General features: G+C 40.6%; 1 protein-coding gene across 2 annotated transcripts in view; it reads left to right on the top strand.

The window, feature by feature from the left end:
- The first annotated feature begins 4,218 nt into the window (after positions 1-4,218).
- Positions 4,219-22,856, top strand: part of stk26 (serine/threonine protein kinase 26) — a 56,766-nt gene continuing 38,128 nt past the window's right edge. Inside the window, exon 1 of one of the 2 annotated variants that reach the window (XM_084546741.1) lies at positions 4,219-4,465. In XM_084546741.1, the coding sequence (XP_084402867.1) occupies positions 4,445-4,465 (21 nt within the window). In that variant the 5' untranslated portion in view covers positions 4,219-4,444. The remainder of the gene's footprint in view (positions 4,466-22,856) is intronic. The other variant, XM_084546742.1, reaches the window with a different exon arrangement.

Consider the following 22,856-nt stretch of genomic DNA (forward strand, 5'->3'; position numbering starts at 1 on the left):
GGAGTCACCCCAAAGGGATCAATAAAGTTTTAAGTCTAAGTCTAAGTCTCACTCACTTCCACTCTCTAACACTGTATCCTGATAATGCATTTTTTTTATTATTATTTGTAAATATGTGTAAATATCATGAAGGCCCAGTTGGGATAACCACAGATTTTGAGTGCTTTTTTGATGTGGTTCTGTTCTTTTACTTTTCCTATGTGTCTGGTGGGGATGTTGGAAGCCCAGTGTTGTAGGGTCCTGATAACTTCTACATCCTTCTACGTATATTACATTTTGATTCAGCTCATTTGTTCTGCCCAGGCTGCCACCTGGTGAAACTGGTGAAAGACAGACAGTTAGTTAGCAGCCCGGACAGAGCAAATGAGTTCACAGCCCTCAGGTGTGCCTCCCTCCCCCACACACTCTGGCCTCCAAACCCCCAGCAATCCTGCTCCTCTCCGATTCTCCACCTCCCCCATTTTATGTCAAGGTGTTTTGTCTTTGGGATGAACCAGTTTCTGTCTCAAGGTGTTGCCAGGTTAGAAGTGAACAGCCACCCTCTCCCCCATAAACTCTCTGGGCCCACTCCCCCTCCCCTCCCCACGGGTTTCCTTGAAGTGGCTCAGCATGTCCCCTCCTGTGGTGCCCCAGTGACTGCCTTGTTTACATAACTAAAGGAGGGTTCACAGGTGATTAGGATATTAGCTAAAAGCCTTCCAGCCGATCGGCTGCCCTCTGGGTTTTATAGGTAGAGCAAAAAATGCTGGGACTTCTAGTGTTAAACGACAGTATTATATTACAGTATAATGTAATGTGAAAAGACAGTAATTTATGGTGAAATATTACAGTTAAATGTTGTGAAATCCTGGTAATATGTTACAGTGTGGGGTACACCCTGCACAGGTCGCCAGTCTAACACTAAGAGACAGACAACCATTCACACTCACATGCACGCCTACGGCCAATTTAGAATCACCAATAAACCTAATGAGCATGTCTTTGGATGGTGGGAGTAAGCCAGAGTACCTGGAGAGAACCCACACAGACACAGGGAGAACATGCAAACTCCACACAGAAAGGCCCAGTCGGCCCATGGATTCGAACCCGGAACCTTCTTGCTGTGAGGCACCAGTGCTTGCGGTGGAGTTAAGAGATACAAATGGTACTAACCCCTCATTATGGCGAAACGAACGTGTACTGTATCAAATTGTATCACATGCTTTTGCTACAGCACACGTCATTGTGCAAAATGTGAATGCTTTAATGTGAACAAAATGTTATCTCTGAAAGGTGTACATGTCTCAATTCTTCCAGAGCAGGACTCTCCCTCACCCATACCACAGCAGGACCCTCACACTGACATATAACATAGTACACAGCTCATGAACAAGATTTTTGTATTTTCATGTTAAATGGGCCAAATCACTTATATTAAAAGTAAACTAATGGAAATTACTACCTTAATTTGATTATTTTAATAAGCCACGTAACTTGCTATGATTTCGGGTTTTGGACAGGTGTGATACTGGTGTGTGGCCACAGCGTGCAAGTCTGATGTTGCTCACAGTGGTCCACAGTGTACTCAGGGAGTTTTTGTGTATGCTCAGACACATGAAACATTAGAGGGAACATTGCTGGTATGTTAATCTGACCTTATACATAGGGTAGACAACCAGCGAGACTGTGTCATGTCTAGATACAGCGCAAAGTGGATAATGACAAGCTCCAAAACAGACATTAGTGTAGCTGTAAATACAGGAAAACACTAAAATACATACTGTATACAGCTGTGTTAATAATACATTTTTAAAAAAAATGTTTTGATACTCCCTTTATATTATTATTAACTTTCAGCTCTGTTTTTAGTTATGCACATTACAATTGAGTCTAAGCGCAAATTTAAATTCTTAGTTAAAAACATACTTTTTGTGGGCTTGTGAACCTGACATACAGTAATTATTTCAGCAGGTTTTAGACTGAAAACAGCAATGGAAAATGAACTCACCCGCTCATTTATCCGGGTTGACTGGGAACGGAGGTCTGAGAAGTCTATGGCTGTGTCGGGAAGAGGCACCATACCTGAACACACAAAAATAAAGGTGACAATTTTCCTGCATTTCTCAGGCTTTCCCATTTAAATGACTAAAATGGCCTTATTTCTTAATAACAACTGAGCTTGAACAGATGTACCCTTTCTAAACACCAAACAGGCTGGCATTATTTTAGTTTTAAGCCGCTTTTGCAAAATAAAGACACACTTTAAACAGTCTACTGACCAGGATCTGAGAAGACAGCTTTGGCATGGCAGGCGAGCAGCAGCAGCAGAATCAGGTTGAACACTGACCCATGTAGAGTACACCACACACTATCAGGGGGTAGAAAAGCAGATTTAAATTTACAAAACACCTTCATTACTGCCTGAAAAAACATGATTGTTATCCACATGAGATGGATCCTTCTTGATCTGTAATATGCCAGAAAATAGTCAAATACGGAGCGTTTACAGTCTATCACGTCTTCAACAACCATAATTATTCCCTATATTCGCACAATCAGTAAACCCAATGCTTATTACTTAGGATTAATCGTTTAGTTGATTTATTGTCAAAAAAAGAGTGGAAAATCACCAACTCATAGTTTTCATGTCATGAACTTTTTTCTTTTTGATTTTGTTGAGACTGTGGACGGAGCAGCAAATGACTGAAATGTTTCAAATTCAATTCAATTTTGAATGCACACAAAGAACAGTTTTATATAGTTATGGATGTACGCCGAATTAAAGTGTAGCCTACCTCTCGCTGATTTAGAAAACACCACAGTCCGGGTTTTTAGAAAGAATCGTCTTTAGCAGAGATAACAGGAAAAGCCAAATTACAAGACTTCTGGTCGCAACAGAAACCAGAAACAACCAAACAGCTGACCAACTGTTATGGAACGAATCAGACGCCTCAGCTCGTAAACAAACCGAAAACCAAAGCGTGAGGATGCTGCTAGATCTCATGGCTGTCAAATGAATGGAGGCAGCTCCCAGAGAAGACGCCATGTCGGTTTTTAACGGTACAAACACACAAATTACCCACCTGTCCGAGTAGGCAGGGATGAGGACATATTGTATGACCACGTAGTCCGCGTAGAACACGCTGAAATAAGTTAAAATTAGGCAAATAACGCCGCAGAGGTCTCGTCTACAGCGAACGAACGCCATCTTCTGACGGGCTCCGCCCCCTGTGTCCCTTTTTCCGGGTGACGTCAGGTTGGAACCTGCCGCTTCCTTCCAGGACCTTAGGAAATAATACTGCGAATTTAATTAAATTAAGATATACGAAGCTACATACATAATATACCACGTGCATTTAAAAATACATATACAATAAGATTTATAATAACTATGTATTTTACATATTATCATACAAAATATGTGATAATAAAACTCTTCAGTTTATCTCATTGTTAAGAAATTGAACAATCTTTTAGTACGTATGTATGTATGTATGTACTGTATATATATATATATAAAAGAAAACATATTGTAATAATAATTTAAAAATATTTCCTCTTTACATAGTAGTTTTAATGCCTCTGTGGAGCTCCATACTACTCATCTGTGGTCATAGCCTCGTCAACCTGGAAGTAGTGGAAGGAACTGGAAGTAGTGGACCACTACAAGTATCTATCTATCTATCTATCTATCTATCTATGTGAAGAACAGACTGGACTGGAGGGACAACAGTGATGCTGTGTACAAGAGGGGCCTGAGTTATATATTTTTATTTTTTTATTTTTTTATTTTTACTTGTGGTTCACAAGAGTGTTTTTATGTGCAACTAAGCTACTGCGACCAAGCAATTTGCCTTGTGGGTGAATACAGTCTGTTTAACTCTGAGTCTAAGTCATATTCATTCATTCATTCATCTTCTGTAACCGCTTATTCCTGTGAAGGGTCGCGGGGTCTGCTGGAGCCTATCCCAGCTGTCATCGTCCGAGAGGCGGGGTACACCCTGGACCTTCTCGCTGTGAGGCATCAGTGCTAACCACCTCGCCACTGTGCCGCCCAGTCTAAGTCATAATGTCATTTAATTTTTAAAATACCCGGAAGTTTTATGTGTCACATAGTGAATTGAATTCTCCTCTTCGGGAGATAGATAGATAGATAGATAGATGGATAGATAGATAGAAACACAAGGTGGCGGTAGACATGTGTGGAACTGACATTTACAGATTTCGTTGCTCCTCCCTTGAAGTAGGCAGTAACCAGCGATTTCTCAGGCAGCAGACTTTTTTACTCACTGTGTTTGTACTTTGTTCATTTCAGCCGTCTTTCCTCTCGGGTATTATTTCTTTTGTCTTCGACGTGTTTCTTCGTTTTTGGGAGGGTTATTGTTTTGGGGGACAACACTGAAAAAGCAGAAGCAGAAGAACAAGACCTGGAGGAGGAAAAGGGCGTTCATACTAAGAAGTCACCATGGAAGTTCCTGGTATGCAGGTAAGAGGAAAGGTGGACGCGAAACCGCATTTAACTGCCTATTTTTCGGCTTTTCCAGCGTCGATAGAAGTCAACTAAACCATTAGATCAACCTCTAAGGGGGCGTTGAGCAACTCCAGGTCATTCGCTATATGTTTGAAAGTCGTTACCTGGTGTTTATTTCGGGCAGAAAACCTCCAGGACTTTGTGTTCACATGAGCCCTACTCAGCCTTTTAGTGTCATACATATTCACATACTGGCTCATAATGTGACTTCAAATTGAGTTTACAGTGACTTCATTGTGTTTGTGTCCACGAATATAATATTCAAGTAATGACTTATAATGTCTCACAGCTACTTATAAAATACTGAAAACTCATGATATGATTTAGCTACTCCTAATGGACTTTACACCGTATTCAGTTTACAATGACTTGTGTTTGTGTCTTAAGATGTAAATATTTTATTTTTATGGTGGCCTATATTGTGCCTCTGGTGGTAACAATGGAGTCTGTAATGACTTTATATTGTTTATATCCCTTAACATGTCCTATAATATACGTAATGACCTATAACATGTTTTAGTGACTACTTCTGAATATATGGTGTTTATAACGCTTAACGCCTCCTGTATTTGTTACATAATGGATAATAATGAGACTTAGTAGCTACTAATTGAGTTTATGGTGACTTAAATTTGTTTGTATCCCTTAATGCATTCCCCTTGTGTTCAAATCGATGAAGGAACACAAAGAAAACATATTAAACATACCATAATATGTTTAATATTTCAAGTTCCTCAAGGTCTTTTGTATTTTGTGACAATTCTAGAAGAAAAACCTGTTGTTTTGGTTTCCTAGTTTTCATCAGAAACACTAAAAGAACCCCATACATTTTGGGGAGCTGTGGCATAGTGGTTAGAGGTGCAGCTTGGGGACCGAGGGGTCCCAGGTTTGGGTCCCAGGTTCGCCCCCCACCATGTCCATGGCTGAGGTTCCCTGGATGGGTCAAACAGCAGGAACTGAAATTTCTCCATTGCGGGACAATTAAGGGTTACAATTATTATTATTACATGCTAGCAAGTTAGCAACTAGCTGGTGAGCACAGTTGAGCTTTTAAGAAAGTCACTTTTTTGAAGCGCAAATTTCAGTTTCACAAGTGTCACTTCTTCGTCTAAATCTGAATATTGTCTGTTTATGCTTTAGTTTGACCAGATTGTTTAAGCAGCTCTGGTTACTTAAATCCATATTTTTAACTGAAGGAGGAATCAAATTTTAAGGAATCAAATGTAATTCCATTTCATTTTAAATAAAAAAATAATTAAGTACTCTAAAGGTTTTGGATAATCAACATTTTATCTGCAGTACGCCTCGGATATAGAGCCTGTTTTGGAACCTTTTAAGCTTGTTATTTTTATTTGCACACAGTAGACCAATGGAAATGTGGACTTTGGTCTTTGGTTGCACCCACCATGTGTTGTTACCTTCGCAAAGCATGAAGGAGGAGATGTCATGGTATGGAGCAAACGTAAGCTGTAGTGAGATGCCATCCCATCCCTAGTGGGACTGAATATTTAGTTCTTCTATAGGACAATGACCTATTACACACTACCAGGCTATGTGTAGTCTGTGGCTACGTGACCAAGAAGGAGTTGACTCCATAACCACATTTTATCTACACCAAATTTATTCTATTATTATTCTTTTATTCTAGTCTGTGGTGGTTACATCTTTTTAAGTGTCCCTACAGTACTTCTGTAGTGGCTTATGTTTCGTGACGGTGGTGCTCCAACTTGAGTTTACACTCATAGGGTGTTCTATAATATTGCCTTAATGAATTTAAATGTTGACTTTGCCACCCCAAACTTTGTCTACAGTGACCTAAGCAATTTCTATACTATTCAGATTATTTTCTATATTGACTTTCTTTCTCCAAGTTGAGTTTACATTTATTTTGTGGTGCGTATATCTCTTAAAGCCCTCCATAATATTGATTTAATGACCTTTAATGTGACTTAGCCACCCCAGATTTAGTTTTCAGTGGCCCAATAGTGTTTATATCACATAATAATTACTTATAATGTGATTTAAGCTACTTTCAGGTTAAGTCTCCTAAAATCTCCTAAAATGTCTCTTTAAAACATCTGTAGTGATTTACATGTGTTCTTGGTGCAGAAAGTTGAGTTAACATCTATTTTATAGTGTGTGTGTATCTCTTAAGTTCTCCTGTCTTAGTCACATAATGGCTTATGATGTGATTTAGCTGTTCTGTATTGAGTTGATGTGTAACTTTGTAGTGGTTACCTCTTAAATTGTCCTTTTAATAAGTTTATACTGATTTATATGGTAACTTTTATACTCCATGTGAAGTTGACATTTATTCTATGGTGCTTATATCTCTTAAAGTGTTCTTTAAGAGTGAATGAATGACATTTAATGTGACTAAGCTACCCTATATTTAGTTTAAAGTATACTCATATATATCCTTTATAGTGTCCTATATTAGTCACATAACGGCTGCTCCAGAATGAGTCGATGTGTGACGTTGGGGTGTTTGTATCTCTTAAATACATATAATCGAACTCAGGGTGGTTCTGTTACTCATACTCAATATATTATAATTAATGGTGTTCTTACCCCTTTTATAATGTCTCCATAGTGACTTGGAAGGTGTGTAATGTGAGTTAGAATTGTGGAGCCTCCCATTTGGCTGGCTTTCAGGTGTGTCTACCTGTGTGACTAGCTCGCTCTGCCGGCTCTGTTTGCTGCATGTTGGGCGGGCCCGGAAGTAGAGTCACGGGCTGGTTAAATCAACACACATCTGACCCCCATCAGCAGCTGCAGCACAGAGACTGACAGTGATGTTTGGTGTACCTGCCAAGAAGACTGATGACGTGTAGTGGAGTTTGTTGTGTAATGTTGGAACCACTCGATGAATCAATTAGGTTGACAGCAAATGTAGTCCAGCTTTGGGAGCTGTTTGACACTTAATTGTGTAAAGCAGTTCGGGTTTGTCATTGCCTTTCTAAATCCAATACAAATAGTTTCTATATGTTCTGTTTGTCGGAGTATATGAGCAACTATGTCAAAGTGTCTTCCTGTTATTTAAAGACGCTATAATCAATATTCTAATGTTATATTATATTTACAAACCAATTGGAATAGCTTAAATTCACCATTCAGTTGACTGGTTCCACACTAAGTGGTTATTTTCATATCTCAAAATAAAAAAAAATTGAAAACTCGAAATTCTTTACACACACACACGTGACAGTCGCAATTTCACAATTCATTCATACTCATTCAACGATTCGATGAGAGTACCCAGTGTGCAAAAAAAAAAATCTTAATTCAAATGTTGAGTTTTTAAAACTTGGGTTTCTGATGATTTGACCCATTTTTAATACAGACTGTTTTGACAAAAGGTCTTACAGTATTCCTTTTTATATAAGTTTATAAATGTGAGTTATGTTGAGACACAAATTTTCATTGCTTTATAAATCCAATACAAACATTTTCAGTTATGTTGCAGTTAGCTGGAATATTGAAGCAGCGCTGTCTCTTTGGCTTAGCTGGGGCAGTGTTTAGCAATTTAAGAAAGACAGCCCATTTTTGAAACATAAATGTCAGTTATGTCATGACTTGGCAATGTGACAGCATTGCCTAACTATTCTGCCTGACTGAAACATATTTTTGTACAAGGAATTAAATTACTATTCCATATTTTAAGCTTCTTGCTTTGATTTTCTAGTTTTCAGCTAAAGGAATTGGGTAAATGCTAGCAGTTTAACAGTTAGCTGCCGAACACGGTCGAGAATTTAGCAGTTAGAGACACCAAAGAGCAAAACAGAAGGGTTACAATTACACAAGTACTTTGCACCCTTTAAACCACTGTGTTTTCCTTTTCATTATCAGTGGACTTTGTTGTGAAATCCCAGCTCTGCAGAAAATGTCTTCCAAAGACTGCACCCGATGATTTTGCTCATTATCAGCTCGTGATTGATGCTGTGCGCTGGATTTCACATCCTTTGAGAAAGAAACATTACATAACACAGAAAAGTAAGCCTGATACAATTTCGAAACTGTGCTATCATTACACAAGCTTCCCAGCAGCGGTTATTTGTAATGCTTTTTACAGTCTGCTACAAATAATGAGTTCCTTGTTGGACTGTGACATTCACTGCCTTGGGCAACACATGGTTGTACCGACTCTTTCAAGGTTTCACAAAAAAAACATTATACCAGAGCTAGCTTGAATCATTAGAAAACTTTACATTTTTGTGCAACTGAACATTAACAAACCTTCAGATGTTTTTATAAATAGTTAATTAACTGTTGATTAACTGTTGCTAATATTCAGTCATATGGTGAAAATGGTAATGAGTTTACCTGTTACACATGTTCATGTTGGCATTGACACTGTGAGCTGAAGATGGACGATCACTGTATTTAAATAAAACCAAAATATGGTGGAAATGGTCGCTGCCATTTTAAACTGTGACTGCAACTGAATACCGCACACTCCTCGAACTTGATGACTGTCATAGACTATTACTGTAGATGTTGTAGAATATGTTCTAGAATAAGATCATAATTTCTAGCTGCATATTAGCTACGTTTTGCTACTTTTGGTCACACTTTTAGCTTGGCATCGAGGGCCAGCCAATAGGCAGGACCACTGACAGCGCCCATTTCTGCATTGTCCAAGTTGTCAGCATGATAGCTTGCTAATGTAACAAATAATTCTTTCTGTGTAGAGTTTGCATGTTCTCCCTGTGTCTCTCGGGGTACTCCGGCTTCCTCCCACTGTCCAAAGACATTCTCATTAGGTTAATTGGTGATTCTAAATTGGCCGTAGGTGTGCATGTGAATGGTTGTCTCTCTCTCTGTGTTAGCCCTGCGATAGACTGGCGACTTGTCCAGGGTGTACCCTGCCTCTCGCCCGATGACAGCTGGGATAGGCTCCAGCAGACCCCACGACCCTTAACAGGAAAAAGCGGTTACAGGTTCATGGGACACCCTTAGGTTGATTTTCTATGGTCAGGGAACACATTTATTAGCGCTTGTAGTGATTGGTTGAATTGGTGTTTGCTTGTTGATTGTTGATAATTTACAGGAGCTGAGTTCTGGTAGAGCTGGTGACTTTTTTGGATCGGGCCTGGTGCGATGTTAACTCATATTTACCGTAATTTCCGGACTATAAGCCGCTACTTTTGTCACTTGCTTTGGACCCTGCAGCTTATACAACGGATATATGGATTTTTACAGCTAACAGTCACCAGGGGCGCACTATCATGGAAGCGCAAGAGCGAGACAGACAGTTCGCGCCAGGTAACGAGAGCAAAACAAACCAAGTGAGCCCAAATGCAGTACGAGAGCTGCTTTTAAGTTAAAGGCGATCGATCTGGCTGACTTTTCTGGTATAGTAGGCTGTTATTTTGATACAGTAAACGGCCGTGTTACTGCACCTTTACTGCTGTGTTGGCTGTTTTCGAAAAAGATGCTGGTTATTTTGTTGAGCAGCCGGGTTACTGCACTTTTGCTGCCGTGTTACAGGCAAGCACTTTTAAAAATGAATTAAATTTAGCCATTTAACTTTATTGCCTCGTCAAGCGTTGTAAGCTTTGTTTTTTGTTATACTGCACTACTATGGTACTATGACTGCAGGAAGTGCACTGCACGAATGCTGTTTGTAATGTCAAAGATGTGAAAGTTTGATTGATTGATTGATTGATTGAAAGATTTATTGTGTTTCTCAAATGTAAATAAATGGGACGCTTTGCGTTTCCAAACAGTCATTTCTCTTATATTCAGGTGCGCCTTATAGTCCGGAAATTACAGTAGTTAACATGCATAGAGATATTCAAGTAGCGGAAAGAAGTAGTTTAGGTTAGTGTAGACCTAAAAAGGAAATATTCAACATAGCTGAGAAAAAGCAGTAGAAACTTTTCAGGACCTTTCAGGATCTGGACTTTATGATCTTGATAAAGCCAAACAGAACTTCCTGTGTGACTCAGCAGGGGATAAGTTCTTCAGTTTCAGACAAACTTTCCTGCACTCTTACTTTTAACCTTCCTGTTGTAACTCAGTCTGATCCTGCAGTTCTTGTGTGAACAGACACTGCATGAGCTGCAGGGTGTTAGCAGTGTGGCACTCATAGCGGAGAAGTCAGTCACAGGCGTGTCGAGGGAGATGGCCTCATTCAAACACTAGGGCGTGTCCACATCTTCCTCTGCTCTTTGTAATTTTCGTGGCTCCACCTTTACTCAGCTCCAGTTCTCACAGTCATGTAATCGCAGGCTTCACCAGACCTAAAGGGACTCGTATGTTTCTGGGTGAGAAATAATCAGCAGCCAGCTGCTTGTGAGGGTGAGTAAGTTTTTCTGCAGTCTGAATCATCCTAGACTATTTTTACCCTTCCCTGTTAATGTGTCTGTGGGTATTCACATTTTTCTTGATTAGGGCTTGTAAACACAAACTTCATAATGGCACAGGGGCCATCCATATAGTGGGAGTGACTGGTGCACCGAAACGCAGCCTCTAAATAAAGCATTATCTGCCGCGAAACTTGTTCATTTCACCAATATTTTGTTATGATACACTAGTGCTGTCCAAATTGAGCCCAGAGTTACCTGTTATCTATTTGCGAACGTGCAGCGGTTTGTTGTTCTTTGTCCAGCTGTTCCTCTCTCTGCCTCCGCATCCTCCTTTCAACGAGCTCCTCATCTGAATAATCTGGCTCAAAATGGTAAGGATGTCCATTATAAACAAAGTCGTCATCCACAGCCTGGGAATTGGAAAAATATTCAGCCATGTTGCAAAAAACTAGCAGTAGCATACTACAGGTAAACAAGCCGACCGTCGTGGGTGAGTGCGGCACTCAGAAAGATGACATCACCCCGGATGATGATAACAGGTAACTTCGGACTTGACGGAGAATAGCACTAGCAATGTTAGCCAAAGAACGGTAATTCTCCTTTAATTTTTAAAACAACCAAAAAATTCCAACATAACAAACTGTGAAATCACTTCATAATATCCCTCCTCACCGATCAATCAGCCACAACATTAAAATCACTGACGGGAGAAGTAAATACCATTGACCATGTTGTGACAATTCAGTATAAGTCTTACACTGTGTAGGCCTAAATTGGAAAGGTGTTGTTTGCTATATTCTGCCATTAATTACCATTGGTAAGGTTGAGTATGATTTACCTCAGTAGCTAGATTGTATTGAGGAACGCACTTGTATTATTAATACACATTACAGCCAATTTGCGGCCTATTGTTGTATTGTATTGTGTGCTTGGTCTACGGCTGCAATGATGTTTGACACCATCAATAATGTTGACTGTATAAATATGTTGAATTTCATAGAATACAAAAGTAAGGAAATTCACTAAACCGAGACCCAGACACTTGACAGGTGTTTATTGTCTGAACTGCCGTATTTTCCGGACTATAAGGCGCACCTGAATATAAGCCGCACCAGCTAAATTTTGGGGAAACTACAGATTGTTCCATATATAAGCCGCACCCGACTATAAGCCGCACCCGACTATAAACCGCTGGTGTTTTAATGTTTAATTACCGTAAGGGTTTCTTCTACCACGGAGGGGATTGTCGGGACAGAAATGACTGTTTGGAAACGCAAAGCGTCTCATTTATTTACATTTGACAAACATAAATCTTTCGATCAAACACATTTGTGCAGTGCACAAATAATACAACGGTGCGCTCTTAGCGCACTTCCTGCAGTCATAGTAGGCCTACCGTAGTAGTGCGCTTAACGCTTGACGAGGCAATAACGTTAAATGGCTAAATTTAATTTGTTTGTAAAAGTGCTTGCCTGTAACACGGCAGCAAAAGTGCAGTAACCCGGCTGCTCAACAAAATAACCAGCATCTTTTTCGAAAACAGCCAACACAGCAGTAAAGGTGCAGTAACACGGCCGTTTACTGTATCAAAATAACCAGCCTACTATACCAGAAAAGTCAGTTCTTAATCCTCGTGTCATCGTCTATGACATGATAGTGCGCCCCTGGTGACCGTTAGCTGTAAAAATCCATCCACCGTTGTATAAACCGCAGGGTCCAAAGCAAGTGACAAAAGTAGCGGCTTATAGTCCGGAATTTACGGTATTTTTATCCTGCAAAGGGTGGAAATATGACCAGTAAGTGCTTCCCATTGTAGCTGAGCCACTGAATTTAGTCAGATTGTTGGTTGGTGGTCAGAGCCTGAGAGTCCTTGTATCCTTATCAGTTTTTAAAACTTGACCAAGACTCGAGAGAAGATGCTAATTTTGATGCTGATTGTTAGCACGGCACCAGCAAAGCATTAATTGACTATTTGGTCAACACATTAATTGAAAAAAATAACTGACAGGAAAAAAACGATTGAAAAAATAGTTTGTTGCAGCACTAAACACTATTAACTTGCAATTGTGCAAGAAAGTAGCATTACCAAAGTACTTATTAGCATTTACAAGTTTGTTGTTCTTGTTTTGAGATTGAGCGAAATGCTCATCTGTAGCAGCCGTGCTGATATTGTAGGCACTAGGGATGCATCGAATATTCGGGCCACTGAGAGACTTTTAGCACCGAAACAACACGGCCGAAACAGGATGTTGTGATGATGCAAGCAACAACCGCGGCCTGCACGGGCATGTCTGCGCAGGGGTGTCCAATACGTTGACTGGTAGATTGCGAAGGCAGTGCAGGTAGATCGCGTGCCATTGGAAAAAAACTGTTTTACATGTTAGTCTAATCATTTATCTGCTGCACCGCCAAAACAAACAGCAAGACAAACATTCACCTTTTTGTTTTTTTTGTTTGCAATTCTTAAAGGGACATCACTATTTTTCTACAGGTGCAGTGCACCAATTTTTCTTAATAAAAATAATAACAGAAATGCTCAGCTCCATAATTATGTAATGTACACATGAGTGGGATCAAGTTAAAAAAATTTTTTTTAATTTAATTTAATTTTATATTGTGCATTGTTGGAATGTGCTAAAGAAATATTTTCATAATTTTGTAATCGATTTATTCTTTGAAACCTTACTATTCATTTATGGAATTGCAATGCCTTGATGTTAGTGAGGTTAGTACACAGTCATAGCCATAAATGCAATGGTACTACTAATTATTGTCATAATAATTTCTTTCGTTTTTTTTTTTTTTCTTTCTTTTTTCGGTTTTCAACCTCGATTTCTCCATTTTCGGTTTTGGCCAGGAATGTTCAAGGTGCATCCCAAGCAGGCACCATTTTAGTCAGTCTCTGTTAAAGAAGTCCCCTAATTTTTACAGTTGAATGAAGCCTTATTTTCAGTAGGGCTGAACGATTTGGGAAAATAATCTAATTGCGATTTTTTTCCCCAATATGCGATTTTTTATTTATTTTTTATTTTATCCTCTTTTATTTCCCAACAAAACATAATGAATGATTTAAATATGAACAACACAATATTAGATACATTTAGTGTAAAATGTTCTTTCCCATAGGCTGGGCCTATTTGTTAGAATTAAATTAAAAGATGTATGACTTGAAATAAATGACATTTTTATTTAACAGCTCATTACAGAAACATCTGTGGCCACTGTGCATTTAAAGGGAAACTACTGTTTTTTACAACCTGGACCTTATTTCTAGCATAAAATATCGTTTACTCACCAATATCACTTATGTTTGCACTTGTTCAGGAGATAATTAGATCAGCGTATATCCATATAGCGGGAGTGGCCAGGGCATCGAAATGCAGCCTCTAAATAACGCATTATCTGCAGCGAAACTCGTTCATTTCGCCAATACTTTGTTATGATACGCTAGTGCTATTCCCCGTTGAGTCCGGAGTTACGTGTTAACATCATCCCGGATAATGTCTTCTGACCTCTGAGCGGCACGCGCAGCCGCGACGGTCGGCTTGTTTACCAGTAATTTGCTACCGCTATGGTTCGTCCACAACCTCAGAGTCAGACAAATATTCAGCCATGTTGCAAAAAAAACTAGTAGTAGCAAATTACAGGTAAACAAGCCGTCCGTCGCGGGTGCGCACACCGCTCAGAGACATCGTCCAGGTCAGACGTTTATCATCCGCGTCGCTCGCGTCACGTGACGTAATTTTTATCATATCGCGATATAATCGCAAATGCAATTAATCGTTCAGCCCTAATTTTCAGGATGCTCATTAGGTAGAGCAGCATTGATGTGGAATTGAATGGAATGAAGCCTTGACACAGTCCACACAACTTCGTATAATCCCTGGCTGATTCTACTTTTTGTTTAAGTCTGGCTGTCTTAATTATGAGACGTTGATCTTTTTGTGTGTTTTATGTGATAGAAAATAAAAGTTTTTTTTAGTTTGGGTTGTTTATGGAGTGCTACACCAAACAATAATGAATGTATTAAAGACATAACCACCAGGTTAGCAATATTTGTGCTAAGTTTAGCTAACAGGCAGGATTAGCTTTGAATGGACCTGAGGTTTTTAAATCTTTCTTGAGAATATATTTGTAAAGGTCTTAGCTCAGTGTTGGACGATTCAACATGTCTTGTTTTAGAAGAAACAGGGAAATGATGGATTGCTGGGATTCTCACATGATGTAGCTCTACAAAGGTCAAAGGTCAGCAGCTGTGACCCTTGACCTCTACACACAGACCTTTTTTTGTTTGGATACTTGGACTTCTTAGTAAAAACATGGACTCGAACACAGACTTTCCACAGCTTTGGCCAAGTTTTTCTGGGCAGCTGAATATTTCAATGTTTCCACAGACCGGCCAGAGTTCACTAACCTTGAAAACCAAACCATGCTCTCTCACCTTGCTTCTTTATATGTGTAGCTTTAATCTGATTTTAACTCGTATCTTGGCTGTCATTTCACCCACAGCTATAAAACTCGGGTGTGTCTCTTTACCACTGTTGTAATTTTAGAGTAACTGGAAATGAGGTTAGATTTATCGTAGTAATCTCCAATCTTTTCTGGATTGATTGGAGATTGATTGGGTGATTAATTGGATGATACAGTTACCAAATACCAATGCTATGTTATTTCTGGTTTGATAAAAATTTTATCAGAAATTTCAGTCAGTTATAGGGACTACTCAGAATGTATCTGCTAGAATAAAAAAAAAAAGCACCAGTGGTTAGTTCAGTCATGCAAGATCATGACTACAAGTTCCTCTTTACTGCACCTACTGTCATTTGTGTTTCTGGTATTATTTTTAGGTAATGCCTCAAACTGTCAAGGTCAACGGACTGATACAACTAACTTATAATTATATAACCAAGCAGATTACCCAGTGTGTTTTTAGAAGAGTGAACACTAGACAGAGGTGTCTGGCAGCAACCGCACATCTACTCATTTTATATATATTAAAGCTTTATAGTCGAATGTTACTTCTACAACCTGACATGCACCTCCCAAGAAATGTAACTACACGTTGCGGCAATGCAAACCCTAACAACTGTGATTGGTCCCTGATGCATTTCCTTGTCCTCATCTCTCAGCACCCATACAAGCATAAAAAGTTCTTCTTTGTTCAGCCTCCTACAAACCATCCACTCAGAGGTCTATGTTCTCTGCAATTTCAATATTCAGTACTGTGTAATCCAGGGGTGCCCATTACATCAATCGCGATCGACCGGTAGATCGTGAAGGCAGTGCGGGTGGATCGCGTGCCATTGTAAAAAAATGTTTTAGCTGTTAATCTAAAACATTTATCTGTTGCACCTCCAAAACAAACAGCAAGACAACCGTCTTTCTTAAAGAGACAGCGCTATTTTTCTAAAGCTTTTAACACTGTAGCAACAATTATGTGTGTACACACACACACACACACACACACACACACACACACATGTCTGTGAACATTCTCAGTCATCCAGGTCATGGTATATCCAACAAAGCTTCAAGAAAGGCAACTGGACTTGTAGAGTTTTTTGAGAAGACGTTTCACCACTCATCCGAGCAGCTTCTTCAGTTCTATGGGACTGGTGGGAAGTCTGAGGTTTAAATAGGAAAGTTAAAACTGTATTGTAAATAGATGGCAGATTAAATCTCAGTCCACCTCCACTGTTTAGTGAAGGTTTTTCCAGTCTGACATAGATGGCTTCCTTTACTCCTCTTTCAAACCATCTGTCTTCTCTGGCTAAGATTTGGACATTGTTATCTTCAAAGGAGTGTCCTTTGTCCTTCAGGTGTAGGTGGACCGCTGAATCGTTTCCTGATGAGCTGGCTCTCCTGTGTTGGTACATGCGTTTATGGATGGGTTGTTTGGCTTCCCCAATGTATAAATCTGTACACTCCTCACTGCACTGAACAGTGTACACCACATTACTCTGTTTATAGAAGGACCCAAATCCCGCACCACAGAAGGTGGCTGAGAACAACAGGGCCAAGGTGCCGTGGGACTTCAGCTTCCAGACTGACAAATGGGTCCTGGCTCACCAGCCGGACATAGTGGTGGTAGACAAAGAGCAGAAGAAGGCGGTGGTGATAGATGTGGCGATACCAGCAGACGCCAACATCAGAAAGAAGGAACACGAAAAGGTTGAAAAGTACCAAGGGTTGAAAGAACAGCTGGAACAGATGTGGAAGGTCAAGGCGAGCGTGGTCCCCGTGGTAGTAGATACTGCGCAGAACCCTCAAACTCCCAAGCCTCTGGTAGAGGACCCGAGCTTGAGGATGACACAGATACCACCCCAAGAGGAGGGTGAGAAGGACGTTTTTTTTGTTTTTATATACACTACCGGTCAAAAGTTTTAGAACACCACACTTTTTCCAGTTTTTTACTGAAAATTATTCAGTTTAGTGTCTCATTGCACTCTGAAATGAAAGCATAGAACAAATAAGCAATTTGAATTGAAAAAGAAATCATGGAATCAGTTTATAGACCAAAATGTATTCTAAACTTTTGACTCATCAAAGTAGCCACGTTTGGCAGATATAACAGCTGAACACACTTGTGGCATTATTTCTACAATAGAAATCAAATATTCTTCAGAAAGTTCTTCCCAAGTCTGTTGCAGAAGTTCCCATAAATGTTTGGCTCTTGTAGGTTGCTTGGCTTTCACTCTTCTGTCCAGTTCATCCCAAACCAGCTCGATGGGGTTTAAGTCTGGAGACTGTGCTGGCCACTCCATGTTTTCAAGCTTACCATCTTGTTCTTTTTTCCTGAGGTAGTTCTGGCATAGCTTGGACTTGTGTTTTGGGTCATTATCTTGCTGTAGGATGAACCTCTGACCAACTAGGCGCATACCAGAGGGTATTGCATTGGGCTACAGAATGCTGTGGTAGCCATTTTGGTTCAGGGTGCCTCTTACTCTGTACAAGTCACCGACCCTGGATCCAGCAAAACAGCCCCAAACCATCACACTTCCTCCTCCATGTTTGACAGTTGATGTCACACACTGTGGAACCATCCTCTCGCCTACTCGACGGCATATAAAGATCCTGCGTGATGAACCGAAGATTTGAAATTTTGATTCATAATACCTTCTTCCAGTCTTCAGTAGTCCAATGGCGGTGTTTCATAGCCCAGACAAGCCTCTTTGTCTTATTCTGACATCTTACCAATGGCTTTCTTGCTGCAACTCGTCCTGTCAAACCTGCAGCTCGAAGTCTTCTCTTCATAGATGAAACTGAGACTTGTTTACTACGACCACTATTAAGCTGTGCTTGAAGCTGTTGTCCTGTGGGCCGCCTATCACGCAAGCTGTTAACTCTCAGAAACTCTGATTCAGTTGTGGCTTTGGGTCTGCCAGACCTCTTCCTGTCAGAGTTTCCCCCAGTTTCTGAGTGCCTTTTGATGGTGAAGAAAACTGTACTCACTGACACCTTGACTTTCTTTGCAATTTCCCTGTAGGAAAGACCTACTTTTTTAAGTGTTATGATGGTCTGTCTCTCTTTCATTGTTAATTGCCTTTTTCTTGCCATTTTTGTAGCAACACACTACTTTCTGCAGTACAATACTCTTCACCTGATGCTCATGAGGGTGTGGTACCACAGTGTGTTCCAACACTGCTTTTATGCGGACAGAGGGGGTTGTAAGTAATCAAGAAAAGTTGGAACACCTTTAGGAATTAGTATCACCAGAAAAAAACTAAAACTTTTGACCGGTAGTGTGTGTGTGTAAATATATATATATATATGGGTAGATCGTTTTGACTTGGTCATTGTAAAAGTGGCTCTTGAGCCAAAAAAGTGTGGGCACCTTGACTCCAGAAAACCTGTGTTCTGTACTCCAGAAAATGGCTGGTCATTTTTTTCTCCTTGACGCTGTGTCCAGGAAACTTTTCTTTTAAACGCATCGTTCAGTGTTTGTTGTTGTTTTGGTGCTGCCTTCTCCTGAGTGAACTCCATGGATTCAGTTTGTGATTTGTAGGTATCACAACAAGTTGGTAGTATTGAATGATAATCTCCACATCCACAAATTACTGTCTGGATGACTAAAGTGAGTAAAGCTCTTCCACACAGCAGACATGTTTAGTCATGATAATGATTCTTCTTCTTCTTTGTTTTTTTGGGGGCTTTAAAACTAGCCAACCGCCACTAAAACAGAAGAAGAATAAGACGTTGTGCTGCTACAGGAAGGTGGTTTTACTTTATGACAAGGCAAATACACAAATGATGGGGCTTGGCTGAAACCCGATACCGATCCAGCATCCCTAACAGGTATAAATGCTTTTGATAGTGTAGCCCTGTATGGCAGGTTCATAGATCAAACTCAGCATGTTGTTCATATACAGAACACTGTTGGGGAATGGATAGTTGGGGATGGAGTATTTAAGGTGTATTTATAATTGGCAGATACTTTCCAGTTTGAAGGTAGCACCCACAGAGAATAACTGCAGACCATAAATTATATTGAGCAGCAAATGATCCTGCTGGCTCCTCAGCTTAATGGATGTACAGTATGTAATGTAACTGTAGCCTAATTGGTAGCCATTTAACAATATAGAATGTATTTCCTTGAAGGAAACGTGGTTAGGGCTTGCAAATTTATAGCACAGTCTTTGTCACAATGAACAATGTAATCTAAACGTTCTACGTAATCTGAGACATTTAGTGTTCAGTTTTCGATCTGGAAAGTGTACACTTGTTTTCAGTTATGTAATTCTCCTAGATTTCCTGTTTCTAATCAAATAAAATTGAAATTCCCAGATTGCGTGTCTAACCTGACTGACAGTGAAACATTAACTTGAACTGGTCTTGCCTGTGAAATATGGCAGGTATACAGAAAAAAATAGATTTTATCTATCTATTAGCTGCCCCGTAAGGTAAGTAGATACAGTGCATCCCGAAAGTATTCACAGCGTAGGGCTGAACGATATGGACAAAATTTCATATCTCGATAATTACGCCAGATATCTCGATATCGATACCATTTTTTTAAAAGCCCTCTTTCGAGACTGTGTACATGGGTACCATGTCTTTTGCAATGTGGTATGTTATAGCGTCTGTAATGTGTTTATGTCTGGTGGACGTCGACTAATACGGTGTAACGCTACTGAACGCATCAGCAATCAAACTTTGATTGGGCTTCTTTTGGGATGACTGAAAGTCCCCGGTGTTTCTCACGATACACTCTTCGTGCAGCACGTGATGGTGTTGTTTCATGTGGTGAAACATGTTTCTTGTGCTATCTTGCTTCGTCGCAATTTTCGCCAAGCGACCAGCACAACACCTCGCTCTGGTTTACATCATCATTTTTAAATCCAAAATACCTCCAAATAATGGAAGATGATTTATGTTTTGGCACCAAATCAGATTTTGCACTAGTGACACGGGAATCAATTGTCGCTCCCATCCCAAGCCCACAAAAATACTCCCGTCATATCCCGATCACGTGACTGCCCCCCAACAAAAATCCTGTCCCGCAAAATCAGGAGAGAAAGACTCCCAAATCCCGTCCAGCTCCCTATGTTGTTGTCTAAAGTTGGGCGCACTCACCGCATTGCAGTGTCATTTCTTAGGAATTCTAAGGAATCAATTGAACATAAGTATTCACAGCCTTTGCCATGAAGCTCAAAATTGAGCTCAGGTGTCTTCCACTGATCATCCTTTAGATGTTTCTAAAGCTTAATTGAAGTCCACCTGTGGTAAATTGAGTTGATTGGACATGATTTGGAAAGGCACACACTAGTCCATAGGTCTGAATCTTGCGGCCCGCGGGCCAATTGCGGCCCAATATTTTGTGGCCTGTAGGACGATATGAAAGTTTAATGTTAATGCGGCCCACAAGTTTTATATGAATGGCACTTTATCGCGTTGTGTGTGGAAGGTTCCTTTTTTGTGCAAGCAGAGAAACATTTCACAACAACTATGGAGGCACCCTTGTAACACTGCATAGCCATCATAGAATTACTGCTTCTTACTGTGTATGAAATGAGCATGTCTGACTTCGAGTTGGACGAAGTAAATGTTGCCGTGTTGGATTCAGCGTCATACGGATTGTATTATGTTTTTCCATCAGTTGAAATGGGCTGATTTGTTTGAAAGTTGACTGCGATATGATCACCACTATCCATGCGGATGATTTGTTATCATGATGAATCTGCAAATTAAGGATTAGATTAACGACCAACACAGATGTTCTGTTGACAATGTCACCGAGGGGAGTAGACCTCTGATGGGGCCACTCAGCCCACCATCCCGCTTAGGAGTCAGGCTTCAGCCTGGAGCCTACCCACCTCGGTTATATAGTCATCAGAACACTGGTGTTGGCTAGGATTTACCGCTGAATCCATTACAGTGTTCCCTCGCCACTTCGCGGTTCACTTTTCGCAGACTAGCTACTTCGCGGGTTTTTAATTCATACATATGTAATTCTGTATCGCGGAAATTTCGCTATATCGTGGGAAAATTATATAAATAAAAGACATGAACATCAAGCGCAAAAAAAGGCAACTTATCCACCGTGCTGTTGCTGGAAGAAAAAGTGGAAATGACGCGAATTGCGGAAATTACGTACATGTTCTTCAATATTCCATTCATCTTCAGGACAGTTCATGTTCAGAAGAACCCATTGAAGTTAAAGAACTGTTAGTAATGACGTTTGAGAAGATTAGATTTTTTAACAAAACTTTTTTTGTGGAATACCTGATGCGGCCCAGCCTCACCCAGACTCTGCCTCCTGCGGCCCCCAGGTAATTTGAGTTTGAGACTCCTACACTAGTCTATGTAAGGTTCCACAGCTGACAGTGCATGTCAGAGCACAAACCAAGCATGCAGTCAAAGGAATTGTCTGTAGACCTCAGAGACACGATTGTCTTGAGGCACATTCCTGCTGCTTTAAAGGTCCCAAAAGTTCCAAAGGTCCCTTCATCATCCGTAAATGGAAGAAGTTCACAACCACCAGGACTCTTCCTAGAGCTGGCTGGTCATCTAAACTGAGCGATCAGGAGAGAAGGGCCCTAGTCAGAGAAGTGACCAAGAACCCGATGGTCACTCTGTCAGAGCTCCAGCATTACTCTGTGGAGAGAGAACCTTCAAGAAGGACAACCATCTCTGCAGCAGTCCACCAATCCTTAGTACTCCTGTTCTTGTCCATCCCTGATACACCCCACAATCGCAGTTTCATCTGAGAACTTCTGCATATGACATGACTCAGTGTTTTACATGAAGTCTGGGGTGTACAGGGTGAATAGGACAGAGGAGAGCGCAGTCGCCTGCAGCATGGTGGAACTGTGGTTAGCGCTGGTGTCTCACAGCAAGAAGGTCCTTGGTTTGAATCCCTGTGGCAAATTTACATGTTCTCTTTCAGTTTACATGTTCTCTTCATGTTTCCTCCGGGAACTCTGGTTTCCTCCCACTGTCATCAAAAACATGGGTGCTAGGCACCAGGTCAGGTTGGCCCACAGTAACCATGTAATTTCGTTGTACATTGTATACTGACAAAATAAAGCATTTCACTTTACTTACTTTACTGTGGTGCTTTTCACATTGTCATTATGGGGTGTTTCCCTGCTGACGATAGTTATGCCCGTGCAGTTCCCCAACCTGACACACTGAGGCCTGAAATAGTCCGCTGTAGAATAAAGGAGTTGCGAGTCCACTCCTATCTCTATTAGCTTGTCTCCCAGCAACAGGGGCTGGATGGTGTTGAATACGCTGGAAAAGTCAAAAAATGTGATCCTCACAGCAGCATTCCCCTTAGTCCAATTATGAGAGAGTCTGGCAGGTAGAGGATGGCTTCCTCCACCCCCACTTTTTCTTGGTACGCAAACTGCAATGGGTCTAGAGCGTGGTGGACCTGGGGCCTGATGTGGGCGACAGGTCTATAGTCGTTCATTTCCCTCAGTTGTAGCTCCTTTGGGTTCAGGGATGATGCATGATGTCTTCCACTGCAACGGGACCCTCCAAAGGTGTAAGCTCAGGTTGATTTCATGCTGAAGGGGCTCCCAGCTCAGAAG

The sequence above is a fragment of the Chelon labrosus genome, assembly GCF_963514085.1.
Source record: "Chelon labrosus genome assembly, chromosome: 1".
NCBI lineage: Eukaryota > Metazoa > Chordata > Actinopteri > Mugiliformes > Mugilidae > Chelon > Chelon labrosus.